Source organism: Schistocerca americana, chromosome 4, assembly GCF_021461395.2.
Source record: "Schistocerca americana isolate TAMUIC-IGC-003095 chromosome 4, iqSchAmer2.1, whole genome shotgun sequence".
Classification (NCBI taxonomy): Eukaryota; Metazoa; Arthropoda; class Insecta; order Orthoptera; family Acrididae; genus Schistocerca; species Schistocerca americana.
This window is the reverse complement of record NC_060122.1, coordinates 609,693,853-609,709,222: the sequence shown is the minus strand read 5'-3', so window position 1 is coordinate 609,709,222 and position 15,370 is coordinate 609,693,853. Positions and strand designations below refer to the sequence as shown.

At 39.1% G+C, this 15,370-nt stretch overlaps 1 protein-coding gene across 3 annotated transcripts in view; it reads left to right on the top strand.

The window, feature by feature from the left end:
• The window catches only part of LOC124612418, a 242,762-nt gene extending 228,650 nt beyond the window's left edge, over positions 1–14,112 (top strand). For 2 of the 3 annotated variants that reach the window (XM_047140622.1, XM_047140621.1), the window contains exon 7: positions 12,482–14,112. In XM_047140622.1, coding sequence (XP_046996578.1) covers positions 12,482–12,778 — 297 coding nt within the window. In that variant the 3' untranslated portion in view covers positions 12,779–14,112. The remainder of the gene's footprint in view (positions 1–12,481) is intronic. The other variant, XM_047140623.1, reaches the window with a different exon arrangement.
• The last annotated feature ends 1,258 nt before the right edge of the window (positions 14,113–15,370 follow it).

Below are 15,370 nucleotides of genomic sequence, written 5' to 3'. Positions count from 1 at the left end.
GTGCTCAAAGTCTCCTGAAAGCCTATTCACATGGGTAATGATGGACAGGGTTAAATGAATCATTAATGATATACTTTCAGAAGAAATTTTTGGCAAATGGACAAATGGAAAAAAGGGCGCTACAATATGAGGCATCTGGAGCTTCTGATGGAAAAATAATGGAAAAATAACCAACTAAAGAATAGCCACAGATTGTATCAGCAGCATGTCGCTCATAAGAAGGCACAGTACTGACACAATGTTTAACTTAATGGGAGATATGCTTGAATATTTGCATGCTGCAAAGGATCTGCACCTTTTACTTGATGCAGCAGATGTATACAAAATACAGTGAAGTTTACATAGTAACTATTAACAGAAGCTTCAACGTCCAGTTTTAGAAGCATGAGAGTGATTGTCATTTGGACAATATGATGAAATCAGAAGATAGCGGATAATGCATGGGACCATGGGATCACCACATTCTGTTCTCTGATACTACAATTTCATCAATGTCCAGCCATTACTGAAGGTGTAGGGGGGTCGTAGAAGTTAAGAAATGCAAAAACTTAGCATGGACTTCAACGTGAGGCGCTTTTAATAGTTTCTGCATTGAAACACTGTTTGAAATTTGGCAGAAAATCCAGAGAGATTCTGGTCATCTGTTATGTATACCAGTGGTAAGACACGGTCAATACCTTCACCGCATGATGGCAATGGTAATGTTATCAGCGATAGTGGCATCAGAATTTGAGTCGAGAACAGTTACCAAAATGATTAATGTAGAAGTAGGTAACCCTCAGTGTGTCATAGCATCTTAAAGTCACTTACTAAATGCAAGTCTTCTGGTCCAGAATTTCTAACAGTTAGGTTCCTTTTGGAGCTTGCTGTTGAAATACTTCTGTTTTTAGCAATTGTGTGCAACAGATTTGTAGACAAAAGATCTGTCCTGAAAGACTGGAAAGTTGAACAAGTCACACCAATACACAAGGAAGGAAATAGAAGTAATCTACTACATTAAAGACCTGTATCATTCGCATTGATTTACAGTAGGATTTTGGAACATACAGTCGGTTTGAACATTATGAAACACCTCAAGGAAAACAGTCTATTGATATTGGCCTACAACCAGCACGGATTCAGAAAATGCTGTTCTTGTTAAATGCAACTGGTTCTCTATTCATATGAAGAAATGAGTGTTATTGACAACGGATTTCAAATTGATTCCATTTATGTAGATTTGTAGAAGGCTTTTGCCACAGTTCATCGCAGATGGCTTCTTATTGAATTGTGTGCCTATGTGGTATCTTTTCAGTTGTGCTACAGCAATCACATTTTCCTGGCAGAAAGATCACAGTTTGTAGTAATTGATGGGATGTCATCTAGTGCAAAGGAAGTTATATTTGGTGTTTCCCAAGCAAGTGTTATAGGCCCCGTACTGTTCCTAATCTACATAAACGATTTAGGAGATAGTGTGAACAGCCCTATAAATTGTTTGCACATGATGTTGTTTACCACCCAGTAAAGTCATCAGAAGATCAAAACCAATTGCAAAATGATTTACACAGGATATCTGTATAGAGTATGAAAAGTGGCAATTGACCTTAAACAATAAAAACTGTCTGTTCCTCACCATAAGTACAAGAAAAAAAGACTGTCAAATTTCAGTATTATGAAAAAGATCATTTCTAACAGTATTATGAAAAGGATAGTTGCTACTCACAATGTATCGGAGATGCGGAGACTTAGATAGGCACATAAAAAAAACTGTCACAAAATGAGCTTCCGGCCAACAAGACCTTTGTCGAAAATAGGCAACACATGACCACAGTCTCTGGAAGCTGAAGCCAGACTACGAGCAGCAGTGCATGATGGGAGAGGCAACTAGGTAGGGGAAGGAAGAGGCCGGAGTGGGGAGGGGAAGGGATAGCAGATTAGGGGTGGGGTACAGTAAAGTGCTGCTAGTGGGAGCTTGCAGTGATGTGGTGGAGAGAGGGCAGTTAGGTGCTGTCGGGAGGTTAGACGGAAGGTGGTGGTGGGGGGGGGGGGGGGAGGAAAGAACTAAAAGACTGGGTGCATTGGTGGAAGAAAGGGCTGTGTAGTGCTGGAATGAGAACAGGGAAAGAGCTAGGTGGGTAAGGACAATGACTAATGACAGTTGAGGCCAGGAGAGTTACAGTAACATAGGATAATATTGCAGGGAGAGTTGTCACCTGTGCAATCCAGAAAATTTGGTGTTGGTGGGAGGGTTCCAGATGGCACAGACTTTGAAGCAGTCATTGAAATGGAGAATGTTGTGTTAGATGGTGTGCTCAGCAACAGGTTGGTTCAGTTGTTTCATGGCCACAGTTTGACAGTGGCCTTTTATGTGGACAGACAGCTATGCCCATGTAGAATGCAGCACTGTGGTTGCAGCTTAGCTTTTAGATCAGGTGACTGGTTTCACAGGTAGTCCTGCCTCTGTTGGGATAGGTGATGCTTGTGACTGGACTGGAGTAGGTGCTGGTGGTGGTGGTGGTGGTGGTGGTGGTGGTGATGGGATAGGTCTTGCATCTAGGTCTTTTATAAGGATGAGAGCCGTGAGGCAAGGGGTTGGGAGCAGGAGTTGTGTAGGGATGGATGAGAATATTGTGTAGGTTCAGTGGGCAGGGGACTACCACTTGGGGGGGGGGGGGGGACTATAGTGGGTAGGACATTCCTCATTTGAGGGCATGTCAAGAGGTTGTTTCCTGGGTGGTACTAAGTCACAAGAGGTATGCTTCTCTGTGGCCGGATGCTGGGACTTTGGGAGATGTTGGGTATCTGGAGAGATAAGGCACGGGAGATCTGTTTCTGAACAAGGGTCATTATGGTTTGTGAAAGCCTTAGTGAGACCCTTGGTATATTTCAAGAGAAACTGCTTGTCACTACAGATGTGACGGCCAGAGAGGACTATGTTGCATTGAAGGGACTTCCTGCTAAGAAATGGGTTGCAGTTGTTGAAGTAGAGGTATTGCTGGTGGTTGATAGGTTTGATATGGATGGAGGTACTGATATAGCTATCTTTGAGGTGGAGGTCAACATCAAGGAAAGTGGCTTGTCAGGTTGTGGAGGATCAGGAGAAGTGAATAGGGGAGAAGGTGTTGAGGTTCTGGAGGAATGTGGATAAGGTGCCCTCAGATCACGATGATGTCATCAGTGAATCTGAAAGCAGGTGAGGGGTTTGAGATTCTGAGTGTTCAGGAAGGATTTCTCTAGATGGCCCATGAATAGGCAGGCATAGGCCGGTGCCATTGCCATATCCTGGATTTGTTTGTAGGTGATACCTTCAAAGGGGAAGTAATTGTGGGTAAAAATGTAGTTGATCATGTGACCGGGAAGGAGGAGGTTGTAGTTTTGTAATCTGTTGGGTGTCCATAGTGTTCAATAGTGGCTCGGCTACGAGCATTGGAAACGTTAGTGTAAAGGGAGGTGACTACACAATAAATTGCACAGACTTAAAGGCTGTTGATTCAGCTAAGTATCTAGGCATTTGAGCCATAAGCAAGTTAAACTGGTGCTATCACGTAGAAAATGTGGTAGAGTAAGCAAACTGAAGTCTATTTTATTGCTAGACCTCTTAGAAGATGCAGCAGGTCAATTAAAGAGACTGCCTATACTATGCTTGTCTGTCCTCTTCTGCAGTTTTGCTGTGAGTTTCAGTGTAGAATCAACTGACTGTAACTCCATTGGCTCTGAGGACAGCTTCAGCAGTAGGAGACAAATCATCAGGCGCAAATATATTCCTTAGACCATGGCCATATTTCTAGGAAACTGATGTTACCAAGTATTCTGACAGTCGCTAAGAATGGGAGAATCACATTACAGCTGTAATCCACCAAGTAACTGATGAATCTGTACCAAAGCCTCAGTGTCACCTGTGGCAATTGCCTGTCCATGGTGGAGTGAGTCGTGCCGCTCTGAAATCAAGAGAAGTTACACTGTTCTGTGTAAGTTCTAATGCTGAGTAATTGTCGAAAGCCTGTCAGCCTTTGGAATAAGGAGGTGACATTTCAGTGAATGATTAGAGACAGATGCAGAAAATACTGACACAGATTCCCAAATACTGTAAACTATTCTACCAAAATGTGAGTAGTATGTGAGACCATTAATATGATTTCTCAGAGAGAGAACAGGTGTCACTTTATAGTGTAAATATTGAATAGTTGCCTCAAAACCAGCCCAGGAGAGTAAACTGCAGAGTATTTTGCAGGATAACAGCCACTGTAAACAAGGATACAGCATTTTGTCATCATCATCATTGTTGTCATCAACTTTTGATAACAAAAATGATGTGTGGACCTTTTATTTAAGCAATGACAAAGAAAGTACCAACCTTTGTTGTTGTCTGTAGCTTGCTATGGAACACCTAGTCATGATAAGCTTTTTTTGTACTACATGTTACAGGGGCAGCTAAAGAAATCTCGTAGCTTTGTTCAACCAAATTTGGCAGACAAAACATTTTCGTGACACTTTGAAGCAGGCAGTTTTAATCCCTCTCTTGAAACTACCAACCAAGGAGTGGATGTGTAAGACATTGGACTCACATTCCGTAGGGCTTAGCTTCAATTACTCATATGGTCATCCAGATTTAGATTTTCCATGGTTTCCTAAAATTGTGTAAGGTAAATACTGTGATGGCTCCTTTCAAAAGAACACAACTTTAATTACCTTCTCTTCAAAGGAACATTAAAACATTGATCTTTCTTCCTACCTTTCCTCAAAACCAGGGAAGGACAATAGATGGCTAAGTGGCTACTTTAATATTGCTCTGATCACCTCATTGGGAAGATTTTGCTGTGGATAATAAACCGCTCTTGAATCCAGAGAGCTACCAAATCTCTTCCAACAGTTTCAGAAGATATAATTTCAACATAAATAACTTGACTGTGGTGAATGTGGGTATTAAACAGAATTTTCAATATGATCATCATCTCTTATATGTCATTTTTGGTCTTGGGTGGTCATACAGTACCACTTGGAAGCATAATGTAGTTGAGACTCGCTCCTTCATTGGAGCATTCAGAGTTGACTGCATTTCAATTCCTGACCAGTGTCAGTTTTTAAACAAAGATGCACGTTCTGCGAGCATTTCTGTGAAGCGTAAAATACATAAATATAGGGAAAAAACAGCAGTGTTTTATATCGACAGCGTTTGATATTGGTAATCACTGCTTCGTGTGTGGTTTCGGTCCTTTTTGTGGGTGGTTCACCCCTCACCCTTCAATTCAAATACATATGTCATTCAAATATAAAATTCATCAAATATTTGCTGATTAACACACAACTGATTATCACTTTCATGAAAATTACACATCTTATTTTTATTTATAATAGAGGGAAACATTCCACGTAGGAAAAATATATCTAAAAACAAAGATGATGTGACTTACCAAATGAAAGTGCTGGCAGGTCGACAGACACACAAACAAACACAAACATACACACAAAATTCAAGCTTTCGCAACAAACTGTTGCCTCATCAGGAAAGAGGGAAGGAGAGGGAAAGACGAAAGGATGTGGGTTTTAAGGGGGAGGGTAAGGAGTCATTCCAATCCCGGGAGCGGAAAGACTTACCTTAGGGGGAAAAAAGGACGGGTATACACTCGCGCACACACACACATATCCATCCACACATATACAGACACAAGATGTCTGCTTGTGTCTGTATATGTGTGTGTGTGCGAGTGTATACCCGTCCTTTTTTCCCCCTAAGGTAAGTCTTTCCGCTCCCGGGATTGGAATGACTCCTTACCCTCTCCCTTAAAACCCACATCCTTTCGTCTTTCCCTCTCCTTCCCTCTTTCCTGATGAGGCAACAGTTTGTTGCGAAAGCTTGAATTTTGTGTGTACATCTTATTTTTAATTACATATTGCAAAAAGAATCTAGTTTTTATTTTAAATACAAGGTGAGTCAGGAGGAAAAGTATATGCATTGAGGGATGATTGCATTAATGATCCTGAATAAAAAACTCTGTATGGGCAAATGCAATCTTCCGAATGGTTTCTGAGATAGAACACATGTAATATCACTTTTCGTGAGTCACTCGAAACCCACACCCTCCAGCAAAAACATGTCACAGTACAAAATTACATTCATTTTCCTACAAAAAAGGACCAATTCATGTTTCTCTAGGACTTACAGTTTGCCCAAAGACAGCGCAAGGATACTGAAAACCTGGCACAACGCTCATGCGCCATAGCTTAGGTACTCTTTATAGCCCAATCTGAAGTAGTTTCCCGACCTGATGGAACACAGGTGTCCTGTATCAAACTGTTCGTCTCAGCTTTCCCTACACGACTGTCATACATTGTGAACAATAATGATGTTTGAATAAAACAGAAAATAAGTAATAAAGTATTATTACACACGTTCTGTCTCGGAAATCATTCACAATAGGGCATTTGTCAGTGTGAAGTTTTTTTGTTTAGAATTGCTTATACTATCACCCCTCAAACCCTGTACCTTTCCTCCTGACTCATCCTGTATAAGTTCTTCATTACAAATCTTTGTTAATAAAAACATTTCAAATCAAACTTTTTTTCCATCTTTGTGTCTGTTATGCTTCATGGAAACAATTGTGGAACATATTCCTCTGTTTAAAAATTTACCACAACTAGGAATCGAACATGAGCCACCCAGACAGTAGGGGAGCATTCTTTCCACAGAGATGTTCTGCTTGTTGAAAAATTGGCCTTCCTTTATGGTAGTAAAGATGCTCAGATAACTTCAAAGCCAATGTTCTTGAGAATTTTTGAGAGTTGCGTGAAGCTCCTTCGCGTGATTGGTGTTTGAGTTCTAAACTCAAATTTGTTGTGTGATCTCCTGGTAGGATAACATGCTGCAACCTTGATGCCATGAAATCCACAACAATTTTATTTGATGTGTATCAGTGAGCTACGAGCTGTTATCAGCCATCCCAATGCAGCAGTGTATTACAAACACTCATTCACAGGCGTCAAGCTGTTTCAGATCTGGAGAGCTTGTCAGCATAGGTCAGTCATCTTCACTCTGTTTGTCCAGAACAGGCACCCCAATAAGCAGATTCACAATGCATTTCAACTAGTATACGTTAGACCCCAAGAGCAGCCAGAAGAAACAAAGAACTCCTCTAGAATGGTTTCCCTGCCTTATGTGGGAGGTGTGTCTTTCAAGATGGGCAGACTCTTGGAAGAAACACCAAATAAAATGTGTCTTCTGTTTTTGAGTGTGAATGTGTACATTGACCAAATGTGTTGTGTTGTTAAAGACAGATGTGATGGTCTTAGGCATCACACCAGATTGGGTTAGCTGAAAAAATCTGCTGTCACTGAGCAGAATCTCGATAGGGGCATGTGATGAACTTTGCAGAAACCAAGGCATCTCATACATCTTCACATACTGGGACTGCATCATTAAAGAAAGCAGTCTGAATATGGACAGCTAATATGTATATATTATATGTAATATATATAATATAATTAACAGAGGCACATGTTTTCAACTCAGCAAAGGAGGGGAACCAGCATTAGCAACAGTAAGAAATTGTCTGCAGACAAAAGTTCAGTGAGATGACAACACCAGCGAGAGAATGAAGCTAGTACAAGTAAGCTGAGTACCAGCACTGTGCCCACTCTCATTCACTGAGGTCCACAGCTTGCAGCTGCATTTTCTGGTTGTCAGACACTGACAACAAAGCTCCATAAGGGAATCGAGCAGTGGATGCTGCATTTGCAGCGTGGGAAAATTATGCGATGACATTATAGCCCCAAATCATTTTGTCTGCACTTTTCTGGCAGACCTGTTTATAAATTGGTCAGTCACAACTGCCATCCCCATTTGCATCTGAAGATGGCAAGTGGCTGTCTCATGAAAATCTCATTCAGTTGTCCACCTGCTTTGCTTAGCTGAGTGATAATGTGTTTGCCTACCATGCAGCAGGCCCGGCTTCAATTCCTGGCAGGGTTGGAGATTTTCTCCACTCATGAACTGGTTGCACCATCATCTCATCATCACCCATGCGCAAGTCACCCAATGTGGCGTCACCTGAAATAAGACTTTCACCTAGCGGCCAAACTTCCCTGGATAGTGCCTCATGGCCATCAGTGCCACACAATTATTTTTTATCATCATTCAGTTTAACCAGTACAATTCAATACTGTGCCTGAGGACTTACACAGTATTACTACTTTTGCTCTGCTGCTACCAGTATCAGTTCCTGTGTCATCCATGAGTGTTTGGACACTAAGTTTGGTGCATCTAACAGCCTTTGCTAAGAGTTTCAAATGAGGAATTAAAATTCAGGGTGAAAAGATATCGGTAGTAATATTTGCTAATGGCAGTGCTGTGCTCAGTGTAGACGAAGAATAGTTAAAGGCCCTGTTGGATGGAATGAAGAGTCTACTGTGTACAGAATGTATATTGAGAGAAAACCGATCAGAGACAAAAGTAATGAGGAGTAACAGATTGGAGGTTAGCAATAAACTTGTCATCACTGATGCCCACAGAATTAAGGGAGTCTGCTAGCTTGGAAGTAAAATAATACATGATGGATGAAGCAGGGATGACATGAAACCAGGCTAATCCAACCAAAGAGTGCATTCCTGGCCAAAGAAGTCTGTTAATATCAGACATAGTCCTTAATTTGAGAAAGAAATTTCTGAGAATGTAGATTTGGAGCACACCATTATATAGTAGTGAATCATGAATTGTGAAAAAACAGGAAAAGAAGAGAACTGAACTGTTAGAGATGCGGTACTGCAGAAAGATGTTGAAAATCAGGTGAACTGTGAGGTAAGGAATGAGGAGGTTCTCCGCAGAATACACAAAGAGAGGTATGCGTGGAAAACACTGACAAGAAGAAGGGACAAGATTATAGAATGTGTGTTAAGACATCAGGGAGTATCTCGTATGGTACTAGAGGGAGGTGCAGAGGGTAAGAACTGACACAGAAGACACATATTGGCTGCTGACAAAGCTCAAAATTGTCTTTTATGTTAAAAAGTTCAGGAGGACTATTCTAGGTTATGTTTTTAAGATATGAAACATGTGTGGCCTTATTGACGTCCAGTTCAACCAGCCCTCTCCAGAGTCACATTGCCATGGCATCTGAGTAGTTAAAATAAATTAACATGTGATGGGGAAAACTCACAGCTGCTGTTAAGAAGGAAAGGAAACTTTTTGGCCATATATTGAGACACAGTAAGTTTTTAAAAATATATTAGAATGATTTTTTTTAAAGAAAAACAATAGCATATCAAGGTAGAAAATAATAGAACATCTGCAAGTCGTTACAAAAGTTGACATTATCAAATAATGAAGAGTGCAGCACAAAAATATAGGAAAGTGGTAGCAGAGACAAGGTGTAACCTTTATAAGTTGATGTTGAGTTGATATAACATCTCACATCAACACTGTGACTTTACACCAATCTACACTGTTAATTGTGTGCAAGGTGACTAATTCGGCTGTTTAGTTATGCACCTTATTTGTGATGTCAAGATCATCGTACTGAATAAATTTGTGATCTATGACACAGAGCTGCAGTTTTAAGGGCGCTGGAGTGAGTGGGATGTATTCAAGATGATAAATTCCTCATCTGCCTTTACTCCCCAAGTCCTCTGAAACCACCCAGTGTCTGTACACAACAAATCAATTTGGTCATACCAGGATTCCATCCTCTACCCACAGTGTCTGGGAAAGAATGCAATATATTGCTGAAGAATGCAATATATTGCTGGGTATGTGGGCTTAAATAAATTTGGGTGTGAGAGTTATTGGCCAAATAGTACATAAATGCACAACACATGTAATGTGTTCAATAATATCTTGAATATTGTGTAATTTGTGCCTGGGTCAGCTATAATAGTAACAAACTGACACAGAAAAGGGAAGTGGTTCATTCTTTAGTGGATAAGTGAGTTATGGAGAAAAAAATTAAAAGTGATTGTTACCGGAGATAAGAGCAGGCAGAAGAAGTTGCTAGGAGGAGGCGGATGAAGAAACAGAAAAAGTGAGAAATTGCTCCTGTAAAGGCACAAGTCCAGTGCCATAATGGGTGAACACTGAAATATTACTGTATAATGGAAACTATTCGTTTAGAAAATATTAAGAAGCACCCAACTTCACGAGACAGTCATTTTGTGTTTACTATTATTTTTTGACCATTTCCACATTGCATTCATTTCATAAAGTGTGAAATCATTTCTGGCTGATCCCCCATAAGTGTGTGATATAGTTATGTGACACTTGTAATTTTACAGAATGTGTTGTGCCTTCATGTTTTGATAATGTGTTTTCAGTAATGTTGATTATATTCCATATGTTTTTAGCATTTATTGGCTGCACGCTGCAGGAATGTAATAGTTTTCGTAATTCCAAAATTGTTCTGATGTGCAGTTGATGTATGGTAATAGAGTAACTATTTCTCACAATTTATGAACAAAATTTATGCCATAGTCTTCAAAAATAGGACTCAGTGATGTGATTTTTTTTCTAACTTTAGTGTTTGATTTGTTTATGCTAGTAGCATGATGATGGCCAGTGACTGAAACCATTTGTAAATACTTGTAAAGCTGTGTGTCGTGAATTTCTTGAAATATTTAACAGCTACTGACACTTGCTCAAAAACAAAGTTTAAATTGTCTGTGTGTTCCATAATAGATGAAATTCACAATAAATGTTATAATGTGAAACATAATAGAAAAAGGTGCATATACACTTTGAAAATACACTAAAGAAGGGTGGGGTGGGGGAGGGGGAGAGATGCACAGTGAAGGAATTATGTGAATGGGACAGAAATTGTTAGATGTGATGTACATGTGCAGACAAAAAATGATTACAATTTCAGAAAAATTGGATGACTAATTCAAGAGAAAGAGCTTCACAAAAATTGGGGAGAGATCCGATGAATTTTCTGGCCAAGGTAGGGTTTGGCTAGTGTGAAGACAAGCAGTAAAGACTGTTTCCATTTGTGGGAGGGCATTATCTTGCCGAAATGTAAGCCCAGGATGGCTTGCCATGAATGGCAACAAAACGAGGTGTAGAATATCATTGATGCAACACTGTTCTCTAAGAGTGCGCACATAACGATTAAAGGGGTCCTGCTGTTGGTTGTCATCTGTGGTACCCTTACAGCAGGGTGCCATGTTGACGATATTCTACTCCACATTTTGTTGCCCTTCATAGCAAGCCATCTTGGGATTACATTTCAGCAAGATAATGATTTCCTGCACACAGTGAGAGTTTCTGCTGCTTGTATTGGGGCTTGTCAATCCCTGTGTAGATCAACAAGGTCACTGGATCTCTCTTCAGTTGAGAAAGTTTGATGCATTATGGGCAGGACCCTCAAACCAGCTTGGGATTTTGATGATCTAACATGTCAGTTGGACAGAATTTGGCACAATATCTCGCAGGAAGGCATCCAACAACTCTTAACCAATCAGTGCCAAGCTGAGGAACTGCTTGCATAAAGGCCAGAGGTGGACCAATGCATTACTGACTTGCTCAATTTGTGAAGCTCTATCTCTTGAATAAATCATTCAACTTTTCAGAAATTGTAATCATTTTTTTTTTTCTCTGCACATCTAAATCACACCTACCAATTTCTGTCCCAATCACATAGTTCCTTCATGGTGCCTTGTTTCTTTTTCTTAGAGTGTATATATTTGTAATAGCTAGATACATCTGTTGTTGTTGTTGTTGTTGTTGTTGTTGTTGTCGTGGTGATCTTTGGTCCGAATACTGGTGTGATGCAGCTCTGTACAGTAATCTATCCTGTACAGCCCTCTTTGTCTCTATGTAGCTAACGTCTGCAGGTTATGCAAAGAATTGGAAAGCAGATTGTAAAAACATAATATATGTGCAACAGCAAATTATTGAACAAGTTTAAAACATTGCTGAAAATAATATAACAACCAACAATTACAGAAAGCAGTAATGGTTTACTCAGAGTTGACATATTTCCACCTACAATGTCAGGATTTGTATTGACAAAGGCAATAAAGCTGAAATAAGCTTATATACTAAAATAAAATATCAAGCAGCATACTGTTTTCCAATTCTCTGCATGAACGTTCTACTGTGGCATAGTATATGCTGCAGGTTTCACAATAAAGGAAATTCGACAACTTAAATTGATTTGAATCTTCTTACCGTAGTCAAGCCTTGGTCTGCCTCTAAAATTTTCGCATCACCTTGAGATGTCCTATCAACTAATCACTTCTTTTAGTCAAGCTTTGCCATAAATTCGTATCCTCCCCAATTCTGTTTAGTGTCTCTTCATACCTATTTTTGGTATTTTCTTCTTATCTATTGCTTTTCTGTTGATTTTGCAAAAAATTTTTACCGTACTCCGTTGTGTGAATATTTACTGCATTGTTACTAATTTTCGTTGTTTCAGTCCTTCACAATAAAACTGAAAATTAATTTGAGTTGCCTGTAACCTGAACCTTAAAAAAATATGTTGCCAGTGATGCCAGTTTAATTTTAAATCTCTTTCCACAGAAAAATCGCATAGAGAGGCAGAGTTTTGGTCCTACATTTCAGCAAGACTTATTCAGCACTGTTGGTCCAATTTTTGTTGTGAGTGACAGTTCCCCACCGAAGGAGGATCTTGAAGAACTGGTGCAGCTTTGTGGAGGCAAGATTGTGACTGCTGCTCGTAGTGCAGCTATTGTTGTTGGTGGCCAAACGAGGAATAATATGGCTATTTGTGTGTCTGCAAAGTGGATTCTTGATTCTATTACATCTGGTTCCCTCCAGGCATTTGTTGATTATGATATAATACAAAATCCAGCCTAATTGTATTTATATGATCTTTATTGCGCATTCTTGTATCCATTTATTGTGCTGGAACATCTCATAAGTATTAGATGCGGATTGTTGAATGAATTGCAGCTTATGAGAATTTCATGTTCCTTAGGTTGGTTATTATACCAGAATGTATGTAGGGTGATTTCCAATCTTTGCTGGTGCTTGCCCCATCATCACTCCTTTTTTATAGTTATTTCCTTTTGAATAGCAGCTGCTAAAACGTGGAAAAAATTGAACACATGAATTTATTTTTCATAGCATGAGAAAAAAATACATCACACTTTTTGTGTCACAGTAATATGTGTAGTGGGTTGTGTGCCACTCTAAACACCATTTGCCGCATAGCATTTTAGTATATATAATGCAGCTTCCACATTGTGCTGTCAAGAGTCCATTTTGAATTTTTTCTTTTTGTTAGTAGAATGAAGAAACTACTGATATCAGTTGTGGCCATTTGTTGTAATTTTGTTTAGTATGTTGTTATGCTGTTTTGCATAGGTCTTTTAAGATTATTTAAATCATTGTAATATTGATTAAAGAAAGCAATGTAATTGTTAACTGCATGGTATCAGTTTTGTCTATCAGGAAATGCTTATTCTGATCTAGTTTTTGTTTTCACATTTTTGTTATGACAATTATTTATGTGTAAATTTTATATTGGAGCAATTAGACTTTGTGATTTAAGTACAATTCATTGTGTTATCCTACAATGTTGCCCATTAACTCCAAAGAATGGACTTGTAGTTCATTATTTAATAAAGCTATTGTTGTCGTAATGTAAAAAAGAAAGAAATGTCTTTTCTTTTGCATGACGGTATGGTTGTGGAAGATAAGAACACCTCAAGAGGAGTGAAGACAAACATGAATAACATATAAAATAATTGTTTATTGCTCTGAAGAGAGTGCAGTTATTATATCAATATATCGCTAATATACAAAGTTCTAAAATACATTTGTACTAGTTTCAAGCTGCAGAAGATTAATGTTGTAATAAGTGATATGTTCTTGGAAGTTGCTTCTGTGGCTGATAACAGTTGTGCTATTGTGAATGAAACCTTCTGAAAAGAAACAAAATTGCACTCTTCAAGTTCTGGGGCAGTCAAAGAGAACACTTTGGAAGAAGGCAGTTCAAAATATGGTTAACAACTGCAGATGTAAGAGACCACTTATGAACAGAGGGGTTACAAATTGCAAACACCTACATTAGCACATGTCTATGGGCCCCCTTACACACACACACACACACACACACACACACACACACACACACACACACACGCACATGCACAGAGAGAGAGAGAGAGAGAGAGAGAGAATTTGTTGTAATCAGAAACAATTAAACAATGAAATAACTGTAGTGAACCAACAATATCCAGTCTTCCAATATCTAAAATTGAAGCAATATTAATGCTTGATCACAGTCAATACTTCATTAATTTCCTTTGTTCATAATTTCCAGTTCTGAAGTTATTTTAAATAATCTGTGATAACAGATTGTATGACATTGTGGTATCTCTCTCTAATGCATAAGTGCGATGAGATGGACTCTGTAAAAATGTATGTTTTTACACATATATATATTTGAATATGCTTTGTATCAAATTAATAACTCTATTTCCATTCACAGTGTAAAAATTTGATTGACATGTCACGATACATTCGTCATGTACACAAAATAATTGTTGTTTACAAAGAATACAATAAAAACAAAATTTAACTTGATTTCACTAGAAATCATCTTATTGGTATGATTTCCTTGTAAATGTTCCAGTTAAAGTTGCATGAATCTCATAATTATTTGTTTACATAATGTCCAGAAATTTGCTTTTATGCAGTTAGAGTATAAATAGGTACAGAATTGTTTCTTGCTTTGTCAGGTTAAACATGCTTGCCACATTTGTCCTCTCAAGATGGTTACAATTTAATATTCATTTGGGTTAATTAAGCTCACTGGGCAAAAATATCAATCAATTTTGTATGTGAGCCTTGATAAGTGAACTGCAGCTCTGGCTTCAAGTGGATGGACTGCGTGCAGAACTTCTTAGTCAACCAATCAACTGTGTCACATCCTCTCTAGAGCAGGCCATTTCAGCTTTCCCCCTTGTCGCCACAGTCACCCCCAAGAGCCCATCAGCCTGGCCACCATTGGCCGGAAGGAGTACAAGCAACACACCAGGCGGCACTAGGCCACAAATTTGTGCCTCATTCCTCTGCATCCAGGAACTGTTTGGAACCTTCCACAGCCTCAGTTCTTTCAATTTATACAGGTACCATCTCTTTCATTTTCCTACCTTCCTGCAGTTTATTCAGTTTTCATTTGCAGTTCATAACCAATGAATTATGGCCAGAGTCCACATTTGCCCAGGAAATGTCAAACATTCTAAAATCTGATTTTGAAATACCAGTCGTTATGTAAGCTGTCGGAAACCTTCTGGTGTCTCCAGGCCTTTTTCTCGTACACAGTCTCCTTTTATGATTATTAAACGAAGTGTTAGCAATGATTAAATTATGTCCTGTGCAGAATTCTACCAGGTGACTTCCCCTTTCATTCCTTTCCCCAATCCACATTCTCCTACTATT